The sequence below is a fragment of the Neodiprion lecontei genome, chromosome 4 (genome assembly GCF_021901455.1).
Source record: "Neodiprion lecontei isolate iyNeoLeco1 chromosome 4, iyNeoLeco1.1, whole genome shotgun sequence".
Classification (NCBI taxonomy): Eukaryota; Metazoa; Arthropoda; class Insecta; order Hymenoptera; family Diprionidae; genus Neodiprion; species Neodiprion lecontei.
Window position 1 is genome coordinate 7,610,742 of NC_060263.1, and position 18,923 is coordinate 7,629,664.

General features: G+C 36.9%; 2 protein-coding genes across 4 annotated transcripts; one reads left to right on the forward strand and one right to left on the reverse strand.

The window, feature by feature from the left end:
- Nucleotides 1–140: 140 nt before the first annotated feature.
- Nucleotides 141–11,012, forward strand: LOC107225181 (neurexin-4). 3 transcript variants are annotated; one of them, XM_015665553.2, is made up of 11 exons: nt 141–379; nt 646–741; nt 4,907–5,103; nt 5,555–5,696; nt 5,791–6,161; nt 6,258–6,596; nt 6,685–7,162; nt 7,249–7,578; nt 7,663–7,968; nt 8,672–9,298; nt 9,407–11,012. In XM_015665553.2, exons 1-11 carry the CDS (start codon nt 313–315, stop codon nt 10,258–10,260), a joined length of 3,807 nt encoding a protein of 1,268 aa, XP_015521039.1. In that variant the 5' UTR covers nt 141–312; the 3' UTR covers nt 10,261–11,012. The 3 variants fall into 3 exon arrangements, with proteins under 3 accessions (XP_015521039.1, XP_015521038.1, XP_046592180.1); XM_015665552.2 differs by lacking the exon at nt 4,907–5,103 and adding an exon at nt 4,211–4,407 and having other exon boundaries at nt 142–379; XM_046736224.1 differs by lacking the exons at nt 141–379; nt 646–741 and adding an exon at nt 4,270–4,407.
- Nucleotides 11,013–13,192: 2,180 nt separating this feature from the next.
- Nucleotides 13,193–18,487, reverse strand: LOC107225183 (CTP synthase). Its single transcript, XM_015665556.2, has 11 exons — nt 18,214–18,487; nt 16,833–17,003; nt 16,591–16,676; nt 16,382–16,513; nt 16,015–16,179; nt 15,613–15,900; nt 15,406–15,494; nt 14,994–15,292; nt 14,742–14,849; nt 14,383–14,595; nt 13,193–14,186 (listed from the first exon to the last, which is right to left on the reverse strand). Exons 1-11 carry the CDS (start codon nt 18,377–18,379, stop codon nt 14,092–14,094), a joined length of 1,812 nt encoding a protein of 603 aa, XP_015521042.1. The 5' UTR covers nt 18,380–18,487; the 3' UTR covers nt 13,193–14,091.
- Between the last annotated feature and the right edge of the window lie 436 nt (nt 18,488–18,923).

Sequence of the window (18,923 nt, forward strand, 5' to 3'; positions counted from 1 at the left end):
GTGCTGCCCTCTTTCGGAACGCTTACAAAGCGTTGGAAAGTCGAACAGGTCTCGAGTTCGACTTTCGGCCACCAAATGTCGCTCCGATAGATTTAAAAAATGTATGGATCAGCCAATAGACGTTGGGTGGAAACTTGGAAAGTGTCAACTGTGTGTGCGTCACTGGCAACTATAGTCTGACTATTCATTCGGCCACCTCACACAGCCACAGATTGAGTCGACTCACCGACTCGGACCGCGGCATTGCGTGGATCATTCATTAGTCAACCAGAGTTGGGTGTAACCCGTGTAACCGCAAATTCAAGCAATGTTATGATGTGCGTTATCAAGTACATCGTTCTCCTCTTCACCCTCGTATCAGTGCCGAAAACAAACGGATGTAAGTTGAAGCGACGAGCATATTCGAAAACAATTGAACCGAAGCATGTAGCTCTGATTCCGATAGACGAAATAATATTGTTTCAAACGTGAACTATCCCTTTGGGCCAAGCCCATATAACGCTCAACATGGCGTTGGCTTGCTCCAAGCGGCGACGTTATTCCGAAGACGAATTATCCAACCCTTGATTCTCTCATCCTCGCCAAATTACGCCGAGGTAAAACCTGACGCTTCGTAGTTTATTGTTGTTTTTTTTTTTCTTTCAGATGATTACGATTGCGGCATGCCACTGCTTGAGAAGGCTCAACTAAAGGCTACATCATCCCTGTCCGAACGAGGACCCGAAAATGCCAGGCTTAACGGTAAAAATTTTTATAATATCGTTTGATTTTTACGTCGAAAGACACAAGGCGAGACTAAGTCGGTTTAGCTGAATCCAAAATCGAACCAAACATGTGGATGTGGTGAAAATACGCCTGCCTTGAATACTGTGTTGTTGTTATACCGTAGCTTCTTCTTGTTGTCGGCTACTAGCTTTTCTCCTTATTACTCTTGATGTTGTAATCTCAAATTTACTTTCTTTCAATGAATCTTCGCTGGCACAAATATCGACTTCTTTGATTTTAATTATTCTCCGAACCTACAAAAAATTCTCATTGTTTATTAGTTCATTCAAACGAGAGGTTTGCAGGGCAGTCTTGCAAGCATTTATGTCACATACTCAGGGCTGATAACAATTCACTTTTGTTAATTTTTTCTATACGTATTGATCGCATCTTCTGTTACAATCATCTGACACGCTCCAAGTTCCTACTAACGATAAATTATATGCTATACTATTCACGTTCAAATTTGTCAGGTCAGAATAATCATATTGAAATTTTACAAGTAGGTAATAAAAAAAAAATTCACCTAATCGTGTAACAGCAAGGTTCTAAAGAAACTATACAATTTTTGTCACCACAAAATATATCTAAAACAAGCTTGATCAGCCAATTGAAAGAAATCAATAAAATGGTACAGTACACTTCCCGTAACTTCCTGCTCTCAGAACACTCAGGCCTAAGCTTTTATAGTAAGAAAAAATCAAAGTTGAATAGTACCCTGACTAAGCAAGATTATCTTTTTTTTTAATAATATACCAGTGTTCAACACATCGTGACATTGAGACATAAATTTTCATGAAACGATACGCGAACAAAGTAGTCGCTAACAAACGACGCACGTTGAGTTTCCCCAGTAGATATAGAAGTAACTTTTTTATTGCGAAAAGTATTTAGTCAACTCGATGAATGCATTGTACGTACTTCTCTACATCAGGTAATCACTCCTATCATTTTTATCAAAATTAGTGCTATCAGCCCTGTACGTATCATTCTAGATATACTAGCACTCATCCATCAGAAGATAAGCATGTAACTCTTTGAATCCTTGCCTTTATCGCCTCGTCAATACTCAGGGTTGTTGCAACCTGAGAAATTTCTAAGATTTGCAAAAATATATTCAAACCAAGATCTGAGACAATATTATACGCTAATATGGGTTTTATTTAGAATTCTAATTTCTGTCATAGACTGTGACTGAAAGCGTCAATATGAAAAGTTGTAATGCAAGAATCTAATGTGTGAATTAAAAATTTGTAACAATCCTGTATCACTTTCACTTATATCCACATTACGAAAGTGACCAGGTATTATTTTAACAGTAGATAATTTTTAGCTCAAAACATCAGTTGGTTTCTTACATGTAGATAAGAAATTTTATAGCATAGAAAAATGACACAATTTTGAAGTTCAAACCTTGCAACAACTCTGATTTATTTCCATATATTCAGGTTCAACCTTAGGTCTGAGTTTGGTAATCGAATAATAGCCAGAAAAAAAGTAAAATTGCGTCTTGTATATTTGCTTCAGGTGGATACTAAGAAGTCCCAAAATTTTACAAAACGGAGCCTGTCGTAGAAGTCCGCTGTGAAACAGTTTATTTATATATTGAAAAAAGAAAGAACGTAACTTATTTCAACATATCTGATTCTTGTTATGATAAAAATGGCAAGGTCGAGTGTTCGATGGGCGTTCAATTGGCTGCAATGGGATCCAAGTGAGACCGAATTCCTAAAAGCTATTTCTTGCATACAAATCGAAGAGAAGGAAAGAATCGGTAGATTCGTGTTTAAAAAAGATGCGAGAGCCTCTCTTGTCGGCAGATTGTTGATGCGTAAATTTGTAAATGAGTACGGCAATATTCCTTACGGTGACGTATCGTTCGGTAGAGATGAAAGTGATCGGCCCTTCGTGAATGGCGACGTTAAGAATCTAAACTTCAACGTGTCCCATCAGGGAAGCTACACAGTCATTGCTGGGGAAGTTAGAAATTTACTGTTAGGAGTCGATGTAATGAAGCTAGAGTACACCGGTGGTAAAAACTTGGCTGAATTTTTCCGAATTATGAATAGAAATTTTACACCTACAGAGTGGAACTCGATCAGAGGAGGTAACTCAAAATCTGAAATGGATCAAGTATCTATGTTTTGCAGACATTGGTCTCTGAAGGAAAGCTATGTCAAAGCTATAGGCGTAGGAATAACTATGGATTTATCAAGAATTTCATTCAAAACAAATTCGCCCTTAGTGGCGGGTCAGTTAGTTACGGACACTGAACTCTACTTAGACGGGGTGAAACAGAACTGGCTCTTTGAGGAATCGTTACTTGATTCAGATCACTGCGTTTCCGTTGCCTTACAAGAAAACAAATCTGCCCCAGAATCTCGCGGTATTAAATTTGAAACAATGAACTTTGAAAAGCTAATGGAAAATTCAGTTTCCCTTCATTCATTGGACCTTGAATATTGCAAGAAATACTTTGCCAAGCCCGAGCAGCCCGAGAAAAGATTTAGTTAGAGAAGTTTTGTTATCTTTATTAGTAAATAATGTTGAATATGAACGAGTATTCACAAAATGAGAATTGTCATCGCATTTAAATATCGACAAACCCATATTTTATTAAAAATACGTGATTAATTATTATTATTATTATCTGACGTAACAACTGATAAGCATTGTACGATTATTATTGAATCAGTGGGTAAATAAATAAAGGATTACATACAGCCGAACCAGCCATTTATTTTTGAAAATATGTTAGATTTTGCATTCCAGCTTCCTCTATTATTTAGACTAACGTGATGGCTATTATTTAGACTACCGTCAATCGACCAAAACTAGACTGAAACAATGGTAGGCTTTGACAAGTGTTTGAACTTGATCAATATTTATTTCTCTTTCATAATTCAGTTCCCTCTCCACTTGTATCTCTATATATTTTATGCAAACAACTTTATTGATCGGCATCAAACTAAGCCAGATGTTCCCTGTACAATGTCTCATGCTTCTGACTAATTTTACATTCTGAGTCCTTGAATTTCAAATTACTAGAGGTAAAACTGAGGTAAAGTTCAATGAAACCGGAACAAACTTTACCCCCGCGTTATTTTCTGTGAATCGTTAGTAATAACTTTGAATCTATCTATCCGTCCACCTTCTATTAATAGTACGACCATAGCAGAATAATCAGTTGTTCAGCTAAATATATATCTAGTCCAAGTTTCATGCGAGGAGAAATTTACTACTCGGTTCGACTGTATTAAGATTTTCTTTGTAGCAATTAAAGGATAGTCTGAAAAGTATTTTTCCGACAATTATTTATCACCTTTGCCAGAGGCTAGATCTTTGTGTGTTATTATTTATTACCTCGTACTATTGGAAACATAGTAAATGCCTAGTTAAGTTCAGTTTGAGTTGCTTGCATGCGTAAAATATTGTTGGGACATAGGCGGAAACGCATGGACAGCTAGCAGCTCTGATTTTGACCAATACCTCATCATCGAACTGAACGAAGTGATGAACTTGACGTCCATCGCCACCCAGGGACGTTCGCACTCGAGCGAATATGTGATGGAGTACGGTATTAGCTATGGCACAAACGGTCTTGACTATGCTGATTACAAGGAGGAAGACGGCAACACCAAGGTAATTTTCAGCGATTTCAGAAGGCTATCATTTCGCAGCGTATCTGTGTGTTCGTCATTCTTTCACCTAATGTATTATTCCAAAAAGTGACGAAACAGCTGACTGGCTGAGTGCAAGACGAACGCGTTTGATATATATATTTTAAGTTATTTTATCAATATCCCTCTTATTAATCCAATAATAAATCGTTGATGGTCTTAACGGGCTTAAGGGTCGGTGTAACAATAATGTATGATACACGATGTGAGTAATTATGCATGAGTAATCTATCCGCTTGCATGGTAGTAGTGGAAATTAGTGTAATCGACGCTGGAAGATCCTGCCCCCTACATTGTATCACCTTGGACTGAAAATGAAGGATCATAAAAGAGACTATTGTGCGAAAAGAAAAACATTGTACAATCGTTATACTTATGTGTTTCTGAACCTGTTTCACTTTTTCTGCTTCTCTTCTACTATCTGCTTTCAACAACAATTGGATACGGGCTGGGAATTGCAGGGGATTCGGCATGGTCACCGGACACCAGCAGCTACGATCAGCATCTGACAATGAAGCTGAAAGAAAGATACGATATACGCAGTATTGCGACGCGTGGTCGTGCACATACTAACGAATTCGTAACCGAATATATTGTCCAATATTCAAACGACGGTTCGGCCTGGACAAGTTATGAAAGCGAGGATGGTGTGGACGAGGTACTGAGAAAGAATATTGGAAAAAATCAATTGATATTTTTCGCGTTTGGTACTCTAAAAACCTTTGATATATACTACTACTTTCGAGTGTTTATTCGATGGATGTTTTTCTTTATTAGGCAGTACCAAACGATACGCAGTACAACGATATTCAAAGAAATATTTAAATTTCCAATAATTCATCCAGCCACTATCGCATAATTTATTATTTCACTTTTGTGACTAACACTCTATCTAATACCAACTTGTTGCTACACAATTGCACAAATTCTTGTTTCACCACGTATGCATATTACAGTAGCGGTAGAAATTTTTGACAATAATCTTTTCACTAAAAAATCAATTTCTGTGGCAATATGATCAGTTTCGGTGTATAACTTATCTAACAAGAGGGAAGGAATTAAACTAACACTTTTCCCAACTGGCCTGCTAAATTGTCATTCCCTTACAGATGTTCAAAGGCAACGTAAACGGAGATATGATTAAATTGAACAAATTTGAGGTGCCTATAATTGCGAGATGGATTAGAATAAATCCAACTCGATGGAGGGATAGAATATCCCTGCGCGTTGAGCTCTACGGATGCAATTATGGTATTAGCTACACTCTATATCAAAATCATTTTATCTGTAGTATTGGAATAGCTTAGATCCTTTCTCACGATTCAACTCTATCAACTAATTATAGTATCTGACGTGCTGTCCTTCAATGGCTCATCGCTCGTACGTTGGGATCTTCTTCGAGAGCCAATCGAAACAGACAGACATTCTCTCCGTTTTCGTTTCAAAACTAACAATGCCGACGGAGTGTTGGTGTACTCTCGTGGAACGCAAGGGGACTTTTTAGCCTTACAATTGCGAGACAACAGAATGCTGCTAAACATAGACTTGGGGTCTGGTGTCATGACGAGTTTATCCGTCGGAAGTCTGTTGGACGATAATATGTGGCATGATGTTGTAATATCCAGAAACAGAAGGACGATTTCGTTCTCAGTTGACAGGGTATTAATCAAAGGAAGAATCAAAGGGGAGTTTTACCGTCTTGACTTGAACAGAGCTGTACGTAACTTTCTTTTTTTTAAATCTATCGCAATCAGGGTTTAACTTTGAAAATAAATAGAACAAAAATAAACACCGTCTCTCGTTTGTTAACAGTTCTTCATCGGCGGGGTGCCAAATAGGCAAGACGGCTTAGTGGTAAATCAAAATTTCACCGGATGTATAGAGAACTTTTATCTAAACACTACCAGTTTCTTCCACGAGCTTAAAGAAACTGAAATAACTGGCGAAAATCTTAGATACCACAAAGTGAATACGATTTACTACTGTCCAGAACCTCCTATAATTCCAATAACATTCTTAACACCGCAATCATTCGCTCGACTGAGAGGGTATGAAGGAGTTTACTCATTAAATATTTCGCTCGCATTCCGAACGTACGAACATCAAGGAATGATTATGTATCATCAATTTACTTCTCCTGGATACGTAAAAGTGAGTGATAATTGTAATGCTAATCATTTTTCAATCGATAGACATGTACTCGATTGAATACAAGTGACATGACTACTTGTGTTTGTAGCTGTTCCTCGAAGAGGGAAAAATAAAAGTGGAAATACAAACCCAAGGTAATCCAAAAGTGATATTGGATAACTTTGACGATATGTTTAATGATGGAAAATGGCACCAAGTTGTACTGACGATACAGAAAAATAGCCTCACACTCAATGTGGATGGTCGTCCAATGCGGACGCGACGTTTACTGGATATGACAACAGGTTCGTTATACTTGATTGGTGGGGGCGTATTCGGAACAGGAACAAATCGAGGATTCGTTGGATGTATGAGAATGATTACCGTTGACGGAAATTATAAACTACCTACCGATTGGAAGGAGGATGAATACTGTTGCAAAAATGAAGTTGTCTTTGATGCTTGTCAAATGACAGATCGATGCAACCCTAATCCCTGCAAACATGCAGGAATTTGTCGTCAAACTTCCGACGAGTTTACATGCGACTGTACAAATACCGGCTATGCAGGAGCCGTCTGTCATACATGTATGTAGCAAAGTGTAATGAAGTTTCAAACGACCCTTTTGACTCTGGATGACCTGAGCATAAAACTGATTTCAATTTCTGTTTAGCCCTGCATCCGCTGTCGTGCGAGGCCTACAAAAATACAAATTCTGTTAATCAGAGAGCTGAAATAAAAATTGATGTTGACGCAAGCGGGCCTTTACGCCCGTTTCCTGTCACGTGTGAATTCTATGCCGATGGAAGAGTAATGACTGTTCTCAGACATAGTAATGAGCTACCAACACCAGTTAACGGGTTTGAAGAACCGGGAAGTTTTATTCAAGACGTGAATTACGATGCCGACTTTGACCAAATCGAAGCTTTGTTGAATCGTTCCACCAGCTGTTCGCAAAGAATCAATTACGCTTGCAAAGAGTCGAGACTTTTCAACTCGCCAGGTTTGTAAAACCGAATACCAAAGCATATAAATAAAATTTCACTGACCATAGCCAAATAATAATTTCCAATAATTTATCTTACAGTTCCGATAACCGAAGATTTCCGACCAAATTCATGGTGGGTCAGCAGAGGCAATCAACGCATGGATTACTGGGGTGGTGCGCTCCCAGGGTCTCGTAAATGTGAATGTGGAGTTCTTGGAACTTGTGTAGAACCGACAAAGTGGTGTAATTGCGACTCAGGGCTTGAGAGCTGGCAAGAGGATGGCGGTGACATTACCGAAAAACAGCATCTGCCTGTGAAGCAGTTACGGCTTGGTGATACTGGAACGCCACTTGATGAAAAAGAGGGAAGATATACTCTCGGACCTTTGATCTGCGAAGGCGATGGTAAACAAAAAAAACTATAATTATCTGCGGTAACACTGATCATCGTCGACTCTTTTCTAATTTACCCTATCAAATTTCTCTGTAAGGTACCGAATTACCGTGGGTACATTTGGGTAAGCAGAAGATCATCTATCTGCTAATATAGGAATCAATTGAAGTGCCTAGGTTTACGGTAGCTTTAAAATTCCCATAGCTGACACGAGTATAGTTGTTGTAACAATCTCCAATCCTGTAATTAATTTATTCAACAACTTTGTTTGTCTTATTTTTGTCTATTTGGACTCTCACCTTTCCAAAGTAATTCCAAAGCAGCATAGATGATTAGCCTCATCCAATAATAATTACCCCTGGCAGAATATTTCCAAATATTTGCCAGTTTGACAAAAGAGCATTTCTGTATATTTTTCTACCCGCACACAGAATCCCAACGAAATTTTGTGTGTAAAATTGAAACGTACTTAGGGAACCTAGAAGTATGTGAACCATATTGAATGAACCATACGATTATTAAATTTCGTCACCCAATTTGTACTTACCATAAATCATTTTAAACCTATTGAAACAAATATTCAATGAAAATAATGCAAAGATAAAATTAAGAATACTGATATATTGACAGTTACGAAATGAAAGAAAAAAGAACGGAAATAACTGAAACACATTTCAATTCAAAGTGCGTGACAAATCACAATTTTCATTTCAGATCTGTTCAAAAACGTCATCACGTTTCGCATTGTTGATGCTACGATTAATCTACCAACATTCGACATGGGTCACAGCGGCGATATTTATTTTGAATTTAAAACCACAATTCAAGATGCAGTGATCATTCATAGCAAGGGACCTACAGATTACATCAAAGTATCTATTCACGGAGGAAACCAAATTCACTTCCAATATCAGGCTGGAGGTGGGCCGCTGGCTGTTAGCGTTCAAACATCGTACAGCCTAGCCAACAATCAATGGCATTCTGTATCTGTGGAAAGAAACCGCAAGGAGGCCAGAATCGTTATCGATGGAGCTCTTAAGAACGAAGTCAGAGAACCACCTGGTCCGGTCAGAGCGCTACATCTTACCTCTGATCTTATAATCGGAGCAACAATTGATTACAGAGATGGCTACGTCGGATGCATCAGAGCGATGTTATTGAACGGAGTGTTACAAGATCTGAGAAGCCATGCTAGAAGAGGAATCTACGGAGTGAGCACCGATTGTGTAGGGAGATGCGAAAGCAGCCCGTGTCTGAACAATGGAACATGTTTGGAGAGATTTGATGGATACGCGTGTGACTGCAGATGGACAGCTTTTAAAGGACCAATTTGTGCAGATGGTAAGTTAATTTATCTATAGGTTTTACGCTTTTATGAGACAACTAATACAGTACACATCTTTGATCAGAGATAGGTCGTTAAAATTTTGTTTTCTTATGTGTTTTCAGAAATTGGTGTAAACATGCGACAGAGCTCGATGATTAAGTACGATTTCATGGGAAGCTGGCGTTCTACTATAGCTGAAAAAATTCGCGTTGGATTCACAACGACGAATCCCAAGGGTTTTTTGATAGGTCTATTTTCTAACATTTCCGGAGAATACATGACGATAATGGTATCCAACAGCGGACATCTCCGTGTCGTTTTTGACTTTGGTTTTGAAAGACAGGAAGTAATATTCCCGGATAAAAACTTCGGCTTAGGCCAGTACCACGACGTCAGAATAAGCAGACAAAATTCCGGGGCAACCCTGGTCATACAGGTCGACAACTACGAGCCAAAACTTTTCAATTTCAACATCAAGGCTTCTGCCGATGCTCAGTTCAACAACATCCAGTACATGTACATCGGTAAAAACGAATCTATGACCGAGGGATTTACTGGCTGCTTGTCTAGAGTTGAGTTTGACGATATTTACCCGCTGAAGCTTCTCTTCCAAGAAAGCGGACCAGCCAATGTAAGATCGTTGGGCAGTCAGCTGACGGAAGATTTCTGCGGAGTTGAGCCCGTTACTCACCCACCGAATATAGTTGAAACTAGACCACCGCCGCAAGTCGACGAGGACAAACTGAGGGCAGCTTACCATGAAACTGATACAGCCATACTGGGAACTGTACTGGCTATCTTACTGATAGCTCTGATAATAATGGCAATGCTTATTGGCAGGTACATGTCCAGGCATAAGGGAGAGTATCTAACGCAGGAAGACAAAGGAGCCGAAATGGCTTTGGACCCAGATTCCGCAGTCGTCCATTCCACGACTGGTCACCAAGTTCAAAAAAAGAAAGAATGGTTTATTTAATTTTAGTAGACTGCCCCCGATTCTATCGTGCCGAAAATGTGTACGATTCAATGCTTTTTATACAGAAAAACGTCTTTTATAAAATAGCTGACTGTTTGTCACGTCAAACGTGGAATCTCTGTGTACAATAAACTCGAACGTACAGTCGACATAATTTGCAATTGAATTTCAAACTACTTATGAAGAAATAATTCGTCAAAAAAAGACACTAAACTATTATTTGGTTTGATTTCAATCTTACGGTTTGACGTAGTTAAGAAAAAGTTGAACTTTCAGAAATCCGGATTTTTTTTATCATTTTTTCATCGTCACGTAATCGCAAACTCATCTTCTTTCGAGCAATGTCCAAATTAGAATTTATAATCAAGATTTTATTATTAATTGTCGATTGCTTGGTTCAGTCTGTTAGTTTATACAAATCCATTGATTAATATATACCCATTTTTATACTAGATTTATAATTTCTTAGCATTTAAATTTTATCTCATTGGTAAAACAAAATGGAAAGAAAAACAATAATAATTATAATAAGCAGAGACTTGCTTCTCAGTTGATGTACAAACATTTTCTACTGCTAACAATTATTTGATATTATATTTATCTTTCTGTCCTTTATTATCATAATCTCTACTAGTTGTAATAATTACCGTCCAACGTGCATCTAACGAAAATATACTTTGTATTATTATTATTTTTATTATTATTTTATATTTTTTGATCTTTTTTGTTTACGAATACTATTATCTACATCACTTGTGTTAAAATTATTTATCGAATTTAATGTCATTCCCTTGATTTTCACTCAAAACAATCTGGTTTGCATATAAATTACTTGTTTGTTTTGTACATACTCCATTCTACGTAATGATAGTAAATTTTAATTCTGGGTTGTGGTTCCTGTAAGATTGTATGCCATATCTAACTTCGCGCCAATGATGTATCGGTACAAATAAAGCTGACAGTAGTTGGAATAATAAAATATCTTGTTGCAGAATAATGTCATAAATAATAATGAATGTCAGTAGAGATATCGCAGATTTTCCACTAACAGGCAATTATCTATCGTACTCTTTGTTCCAGACAGAGATTGAACCACAACCTTTAATTTATGATTTGTAGTTGCGCTTACACATGATGAATTGCAGAAATAAATATAAATAAAACTCTGATACATTCCGAAAACAAAAAAAGTGTACACATATTGTTTCAATTTTTTTCATAACACGCCTATTATGTTAGCCTTACTCTAGATGAAGAAATACATGGATCTGAAAAATTGTGATATATCATTTAAAATGTCTCAACTGGGAAAAAGAAAATATCAAATCGTAAGAAATCTTTGTTCCATCAAATGGCTATCAGTAGCACTTATAGAAGCTTAACTATCCAACAATAGTAATACATAGATTATAAATTAATTATTTATTGGGAGTATGCAAATATTCATTGATTTATTGAACTATATTCTCATAGGGAATACGGTTTCTTTTTCCTGTTATTCAAGGCATAGATGATAACGTGACTACTTGCTTAAAATTGATTATTTTTCACTCAAATTCCTAGCTGTGCCTTCAGACTGAGTAACAGGGTGCTAGCGTAGGAATGTTTCTCAGTGACGATAATTACGTAGACTTGAGAATGTGAAGTGAGATCTACAAAATTTTTTAGATGGAAAAAGTAACTTCAACTGCCTGCATCCAATAAACTCACAATAAAACTGTAAATACGTTCAGTAAACAGTTCGATAAAAGAAACCCTTTGCTCATTTGGTTAATTATACCAAGTGTCAAATTTTTTAATAGTTGTGTTCGGTACTGCTCAGAGTCGTACCAGCTAGAACCTGCTTTTTTAACTTAATATTTTATATATTATCCTGATTGCGGCATAAATGTAGTAGTGCAACGAATAAGTTGTGAAAATTCACACCAAAAACAAACAAGTTGAAAACTGTTTGTAATTGCACGCCATATCGAAAGAAAAAAGTGGGAACAGACCGGACTGGACGTGTAGAATAATTTCAATATGAATACTAACACTCATATTATGAACGAGATGAATTGAAGCACCATTCGCATCACACACTGAGTAAATCACATAACACTACGATAAGTTTTAAGTTACGTGGTGTTTATAATGAAAATTATAGTGGTAATGACACCAATTTTGTAGAACTAGGAAGTTATTTGGCCCAATGACTTTTGTAAGAATAAATATTTATAGTGAAAAATTTGACATGTTATTAAAGTTACTCCTAAACATCCCATTCCAACTGTATTTATAGCACCTGAAAGACTAAATTGGTATTATTCACACCTCATTGCTGGAAATAAATGAAAATTAAAGAATGTAACTTGTCAACTCAGCGAACATTATTGAGATGATCAAAATTCTCTCCGCACGTGAAGTTATGTTGAATATATACAGCTCTAGCGATGATCCCCACAATTTCAATGTCTTTCAAACTCTCTTTACATCCACAGCGTGCGGATGAACAGAATCTTACTACCTACTGAATCTGGGAACGTAGGGATTCATTCTTGCAAGAAGAAGGCAGAGATTTGAGGTACAGTCACGCTTTGTAAGACTCTTCAAATTCAAATTATAAACAAAGAAAAATATTAGTTTCTCGAAAAAAATAATATCGTGCATGACTTGATGTTTGATTTCACATTGATGAACATTAATCAATCAGAAATGAGAAAAATTTTTAAAAACTTTCAATGACGAAGTGCAATTTGAATAAGCGAATTATTTGTTGCTCAGATATTTAATTGCTGATCAAACTGCAGTCATTATTTTTACACATGTTGCGCAAGTTCCATATGCGGTACTTAATTGGATTATATACATATTATTTATAAACTCAATGCATGCAATTCATTCTTGGATATAATGAAAAGTTACACTGTAGTCAATCACAATATCGTACATATAAAATATAAAAAAATGTATATTTCAATCAATGGAATACAACAAATTCAGAGTAAACCCAATAATAGTGATGCATGACTTAAGATTAAAAACAAATAATATTTTCCAACGCTAGCCACTCGTACTTTCGATCGCTATCCGTGCGCAAAATCGCATTTTATCGCAGATTGAAAATAAAATTTCCGTGTAAACAAAATATCTTTACAAGATTTCGTTGGAATCGAAATTATGATATTTTCGCCCATATACGTTTTTACGTCGACACGCCCGTATGAATTTTTCAACATCTGCTTTACATGTCGTATGCACGATAAAAGTGGAATTTCGTGCTGAGATACTTGATGTGAGATTTTTACAATCTTCTCCCATGTGTGATGAAGTGATCGACGTCCTTCCAGCATGGCAATATTCATGCATATATGTAAGTGTTGTTTATAATTAATTAATAATAGAGCAACCAATAACTCTTGCTCAATATTCTCTAACGTAAATAGAAACTCAAAAACGTTGAAAAACAACCGTAACCCTAATTTGTCAGTTGTAAAAAATGGATGTGTAGTACTTCAATACAAAATGTGGCACTAATTCTTAGATCTACATATTATAATCAAATACGGGATCTAACAGCCTATATTCGAAAATATATGTTTTCGAAAAAATCATCAATTATTTATTTTTATGCAACTACCATTATTAATAACAAATAACGAAGTCATGTAACTATCTTTAAAATGTTATGAAAAAAGGCTACGCGATTAGTTGAATTTAGAATTGTCATGTAATTGATAAAATAAATATTATATAAATAAAACAGTTTCGTAAAATTCATAAATTTTGGAATAAATTGTCGTCATTCATATGTTGACAACCATGAGCTATCAAATTATATTATTATCAACATCAATTGTCCGACACTTTTGTGCCAGGGTTTCTCGAATCATTAGATATCTGCAATTTCTCTAGTGGCAATTTTGTTACAATTGGATAGTCTTCATCTGGAATCAAACGAATCAAAAAATCACTCAATAATCATAAATGGGTCACCCGGTTAACATACAGCACGTGGTTCATGAGTAACTGTAATGATTTCGAAGTGATAGAAATCCAGTTTTTAAGACATCTATTATGTATATATATACCGTAGAAAGAGAAACAATTATAACTGAAGAACCAATTTTAAACTTATCTCACCTGAATCATTGTCGCTAAGTTGACGTGGCGAGAGTCTGCAGCCCCTTGCCAGATAAGATTGTAGCTTACCCACACTCGCTAATATTAGTCCCAAGAAAGGTGGCGAAGGATTGAGGGGCCGAGACAAATATTCGGGATGATATTGAGTTGCTACATAGTAACGATGACCTTCCAATTCGACTACCTCCATTCTCACTTTGTCGTCGTCATGTCCTGTCGCAGTCAAATCATAGATTCAGACTATGCGTTATTCAGATTGTGAATAGAATATAGTTAAACTTTATAATATTCAATATTCAGAAACAGTATAATTAGTTTGACCCGTTTACTGCTAATTAGTATTACGCCTTAGAACTTACCAACAAATTTCAATCCGGCGGCTTCGAGATCTGCAACGTATTTTGGATTCACTTCATATCGATGCCTGTGTCTCTCCTCAATGTCGTCTTTATTACCATAGAGTTGTTCTGCAGGAAAAGGTAAAGAATAAGATTGTTAAATACTCTGTTGAAATATGCGTTGCAAAGATTTTCAGAACCAGGAGTGTGCAGAAAATTCTGTGCAACAATATTGGAAAATTACATTCCACTTTCGTAAATGCTTGTAATTACTTATGACGGAATTAGCTGCTGTAAATCTAGTTCGCCTCTTTCCAAGTCTCATCGTTCCACCCATCTGACCCTGATTGTGCTCCGGCATGTCAATGACTATTGGATGATTGGTATCTGGTTCAATTTCCGTGCTATTAGCTCCAATCAAATGAAGAACATTCCGAGCGAATTCAATAACAGCTGCTTGCAGCCCCAAGCATATTCCAAGGAAAGGTTTATCGTTTTCTCTGCACCATTTACACGCCTCCATCTTCCCTTCTATTCCGCGCTTTCCAAATCCACCCGGCACAATCACGCCACTACACACATTTAAATATTACAATTTCAAGATTTTATTAACTTAGTCGATGTACGGCATAATTTTTTGCTATAATTAAACTTTACGATAAAATCAGTAAACAAAATGACTTACTCGCTCTTGCAAAGTTTTTGCCATGCTTCATGATACAAGACTGGATTTTCTGCTTTTGTAGCCTGTTCCAAACTGGCAGCTTCAATGTACTGAAGCAAATATTTTCATTATAATGTCAATTATGAAGATGAAACGTATACGAGTTTTTAAAGGAATTGATTAACTTTTCAATGTTAATTAGTGAATACCCAAATTTAAAGAACTCACGGTTAAATTCAATTTGTAGCCAGCTTGTACAGCTGAATGTTGCAATGCTTTAGTGACCGACGCATAGGAGTCCTCCAATTTAGTGTATTTCCCAACGAGACCAATATTCACTTCTTTACGCAAATGGTCAATGCGTTCAGCGAGATCTCGCCATTTTCGCATAAAATGGCGAGGTCGTGGCATACTGATATTTAATTGCAGCCTATCGTTCAGGAACTCGATAATCTTTTGATGCTCCATCAGTAATGGAACACGATAAATCGAAGACAAATCATGAATGGTTATCACCTATAGAACGAAAGTATTATTAATCAGTGAAAATCTGAACATCATTATGCTGTCAATAATTGCACTCAGTGCTGTGTATTGGTTAAATGAATTAATTGCAACAATCGTAATTACCTGCTCAGGGGCAACATGACAGAAATTAGAGATTTTCTCCTTCACCGAATCACCAATGGGTTGATCGGATCGGCAAACAATTAAATCTGGTGACAGACCCAAGCCACGCAACTCCCTGACACTGGATTGAGTTGGTTTTGTTTTAGGCTCGCCGGTAGAACGAGGCTGAAAGTTCAAGAAATTTATTTGTAACATTAATTGTATTGCTTCGGTCGAACCATTCCAATCTTGATAATTACAACTTTTTGTTTCAAGAAAGAATTTGTTTAAAAATTTGTAATATAGATAATCTCTGCGTTCGGATTCGTGACAATAGATATATTCAATTATTCCCATGTCGACATTATTACTAGGCCTACAAATATACCTGAGGAACAAGAGATACATGAGCACAGCAAAAATTCTCCCTCTTTACTCTGAACTGAAATTGTCTAAAAGCTTCAACAAAAGGCATTCCTTCGATGTCTCCAATAGTCCCACCGAGTTCGACAATGCAAACCTAAAACAGAAGAAACAATCCATAAATTAAATACTCCGCAATAAAATCACCCTATTTGGAGAAGACGATTCGAATACCTCGGGTTTGTTTCCATCCTGTGTCACGGACTGATGGGCCATTTTTTCTACCCATTCTTGAATAGCGTCTGTGATATGCGGCACCACTTCAGGGAAACACATACATTGTTACAATAACTTTATAACAAAAGGAGATGGAAAATACCATGTACTATAAAACTGGAACACGCATGTACCGATATTTGTATTCTCTGCTCATTGCGCAAACAATGCACTCATAGATAGTGGAGGAGAAAAATTACCTTGAACAGTTTTGCCCAAGTAATCACCACGTCGTTCCCTGGTAATAACAGACTGGTATATTTTACCCGTTGTGATGTTATTATCTTTATGGAGAGTAACGTCGAGAAACCTTTCATAGTTTCCCAAGTCAAGATCCACCTCGCCTCCATCGTCAAGAACATATACTTCGCCTAAAACAGATTAATCGTGATGATAATAAAACAATCGACTTTGAGTGGGTTTCAATAGATTAGTTGCTTTGAGAATGGAAAGAAATCACGTGAATTTTAACCTCTAGAGGATCGGAAAACCGATAAATCGGCTCACCCTGTAATATGAACTTTGTGTATAGTTGATACATGATACCCAGACACTGATTTGTGCATTTCTCAAGAGCGATTTTAACTCTCAAATCCGCGTCGTCTAACGGTTGAAAGCTAATCAAAAACCAAGTTCAGGCTAATTTGTACAGCGCATGTTATGACTATAGCAGATATATGATAGTTGCACTGTTTCAACTCGAACAAGACCAAAAGAAAGTAGCTGTGGCATTCATGGAACAAGAGAACATGTATAATTAATAAACAATCACAGACAATTGAATCATGTTTTTCAAAACAACAGTACAAAAGGTATTGTTTCCCTTCACACTGGATTTTTTGTACCAATTATTCCAAGTATAGAACAATAGAACAATTGGTAAATTTTAAAAGGGAAAAATTTGTTTTTTTAATATTGTACCGAGAACCTTTGGACAATTTACTTATTATCGAAATTCAAGCTGATAGCTGACGATGGAATAGCCAAGTGTACCATATGTCTGAATTTCTACATAAATATGAGTGGAAAAAGCAATAAATTATATTGTTATCAACAGGTGAGTCCATTATCTGAAAATGTAATTGAATCAGTCTGTTTTCGTCAATCTTGTTTTAGAATCATGAAAAATTTTGTAGTACGCTATGACCTACGATTCGGAATTTATCAACAGGTGTACAGATTCAAAGGCAATGCAGTTTCTGCGCTGTTTCGAAAATTGCCAAGGATTAAACTTTTATATTTCGTAAGAGCTGCAATCATTTCGTAATACCCCGACACGTGTTTATGGTGATATTTGATAATTATTTTTGTTTGAATCAGCAGAGCAGAACTATATCGATCGAATACATGATATATCGATTGTTGATCGAACCTTTCGAATTCCGAGAAAATCACGTGACCTTAGAAACCGCGCCAAAGAGTGCGCACACGAACAAAATGGCTTCGTAGCGACCGCATGGTCGAGATCGAACAGGGTTGTAAAATTCTTATGAAATACAACAATCATTAGAAATGATAAATTGCCGGCATCGGTAAGATCGGCGACAAACGGACGTCTCGGAGTCTTTGAAATAAACTCACCGTGTTCGTATGGCGAGAATGTCCCTGCGTCTATATTTATGTATGGATCTATCTTGATGGACGTCACATGAATACCGCAGTTCTTCAAAATCGTACCGAACGAACTAGCGATTACACCCTTACCCACCCCGCTAATTACACCGCCGGTTACCAATATATACTTCATTACGAATCGAATCTCGTTGATTTAACGGGAATTTTCAATCCTCGAACCGTACGTCACAGACCTTCACTCGCGCCACACACACCGTGGTCTGGACTCTGGTTCGACACGATGCGGCGTGGAGATAAAGAACACCGCACAATCGGTTCTGATTGGTCGAACAGATACGTGACGTTACCGGAATTCTCGCACGAGAGGATGTTCGAATACTACACAATATTGATTTACCCCCAGCGTTATAATTGTAGATTATAATTATGTAGGCTTTGCAGGGAACGTGTATAGCCCGATGAAGGCGAGGAAAATTTATATAATTTTTGTAAAATGGTTTTCGGGTTTATTTACGATGGAAAAGAGCAGACGCCGACGCGTACGTTCGAAATTGATTTAAACCAATTACGGCGAACACGGCCCGCGCGAATATTTGAATCTAAAAAATGAAAATCACTAGATAACACTAACATCGAACTGACGCATCAAGTTTTTAGAACTTGGGTTATTTTGTTTGAACAACACAATAATTACTCTGAAAAATTTGATAGTCACA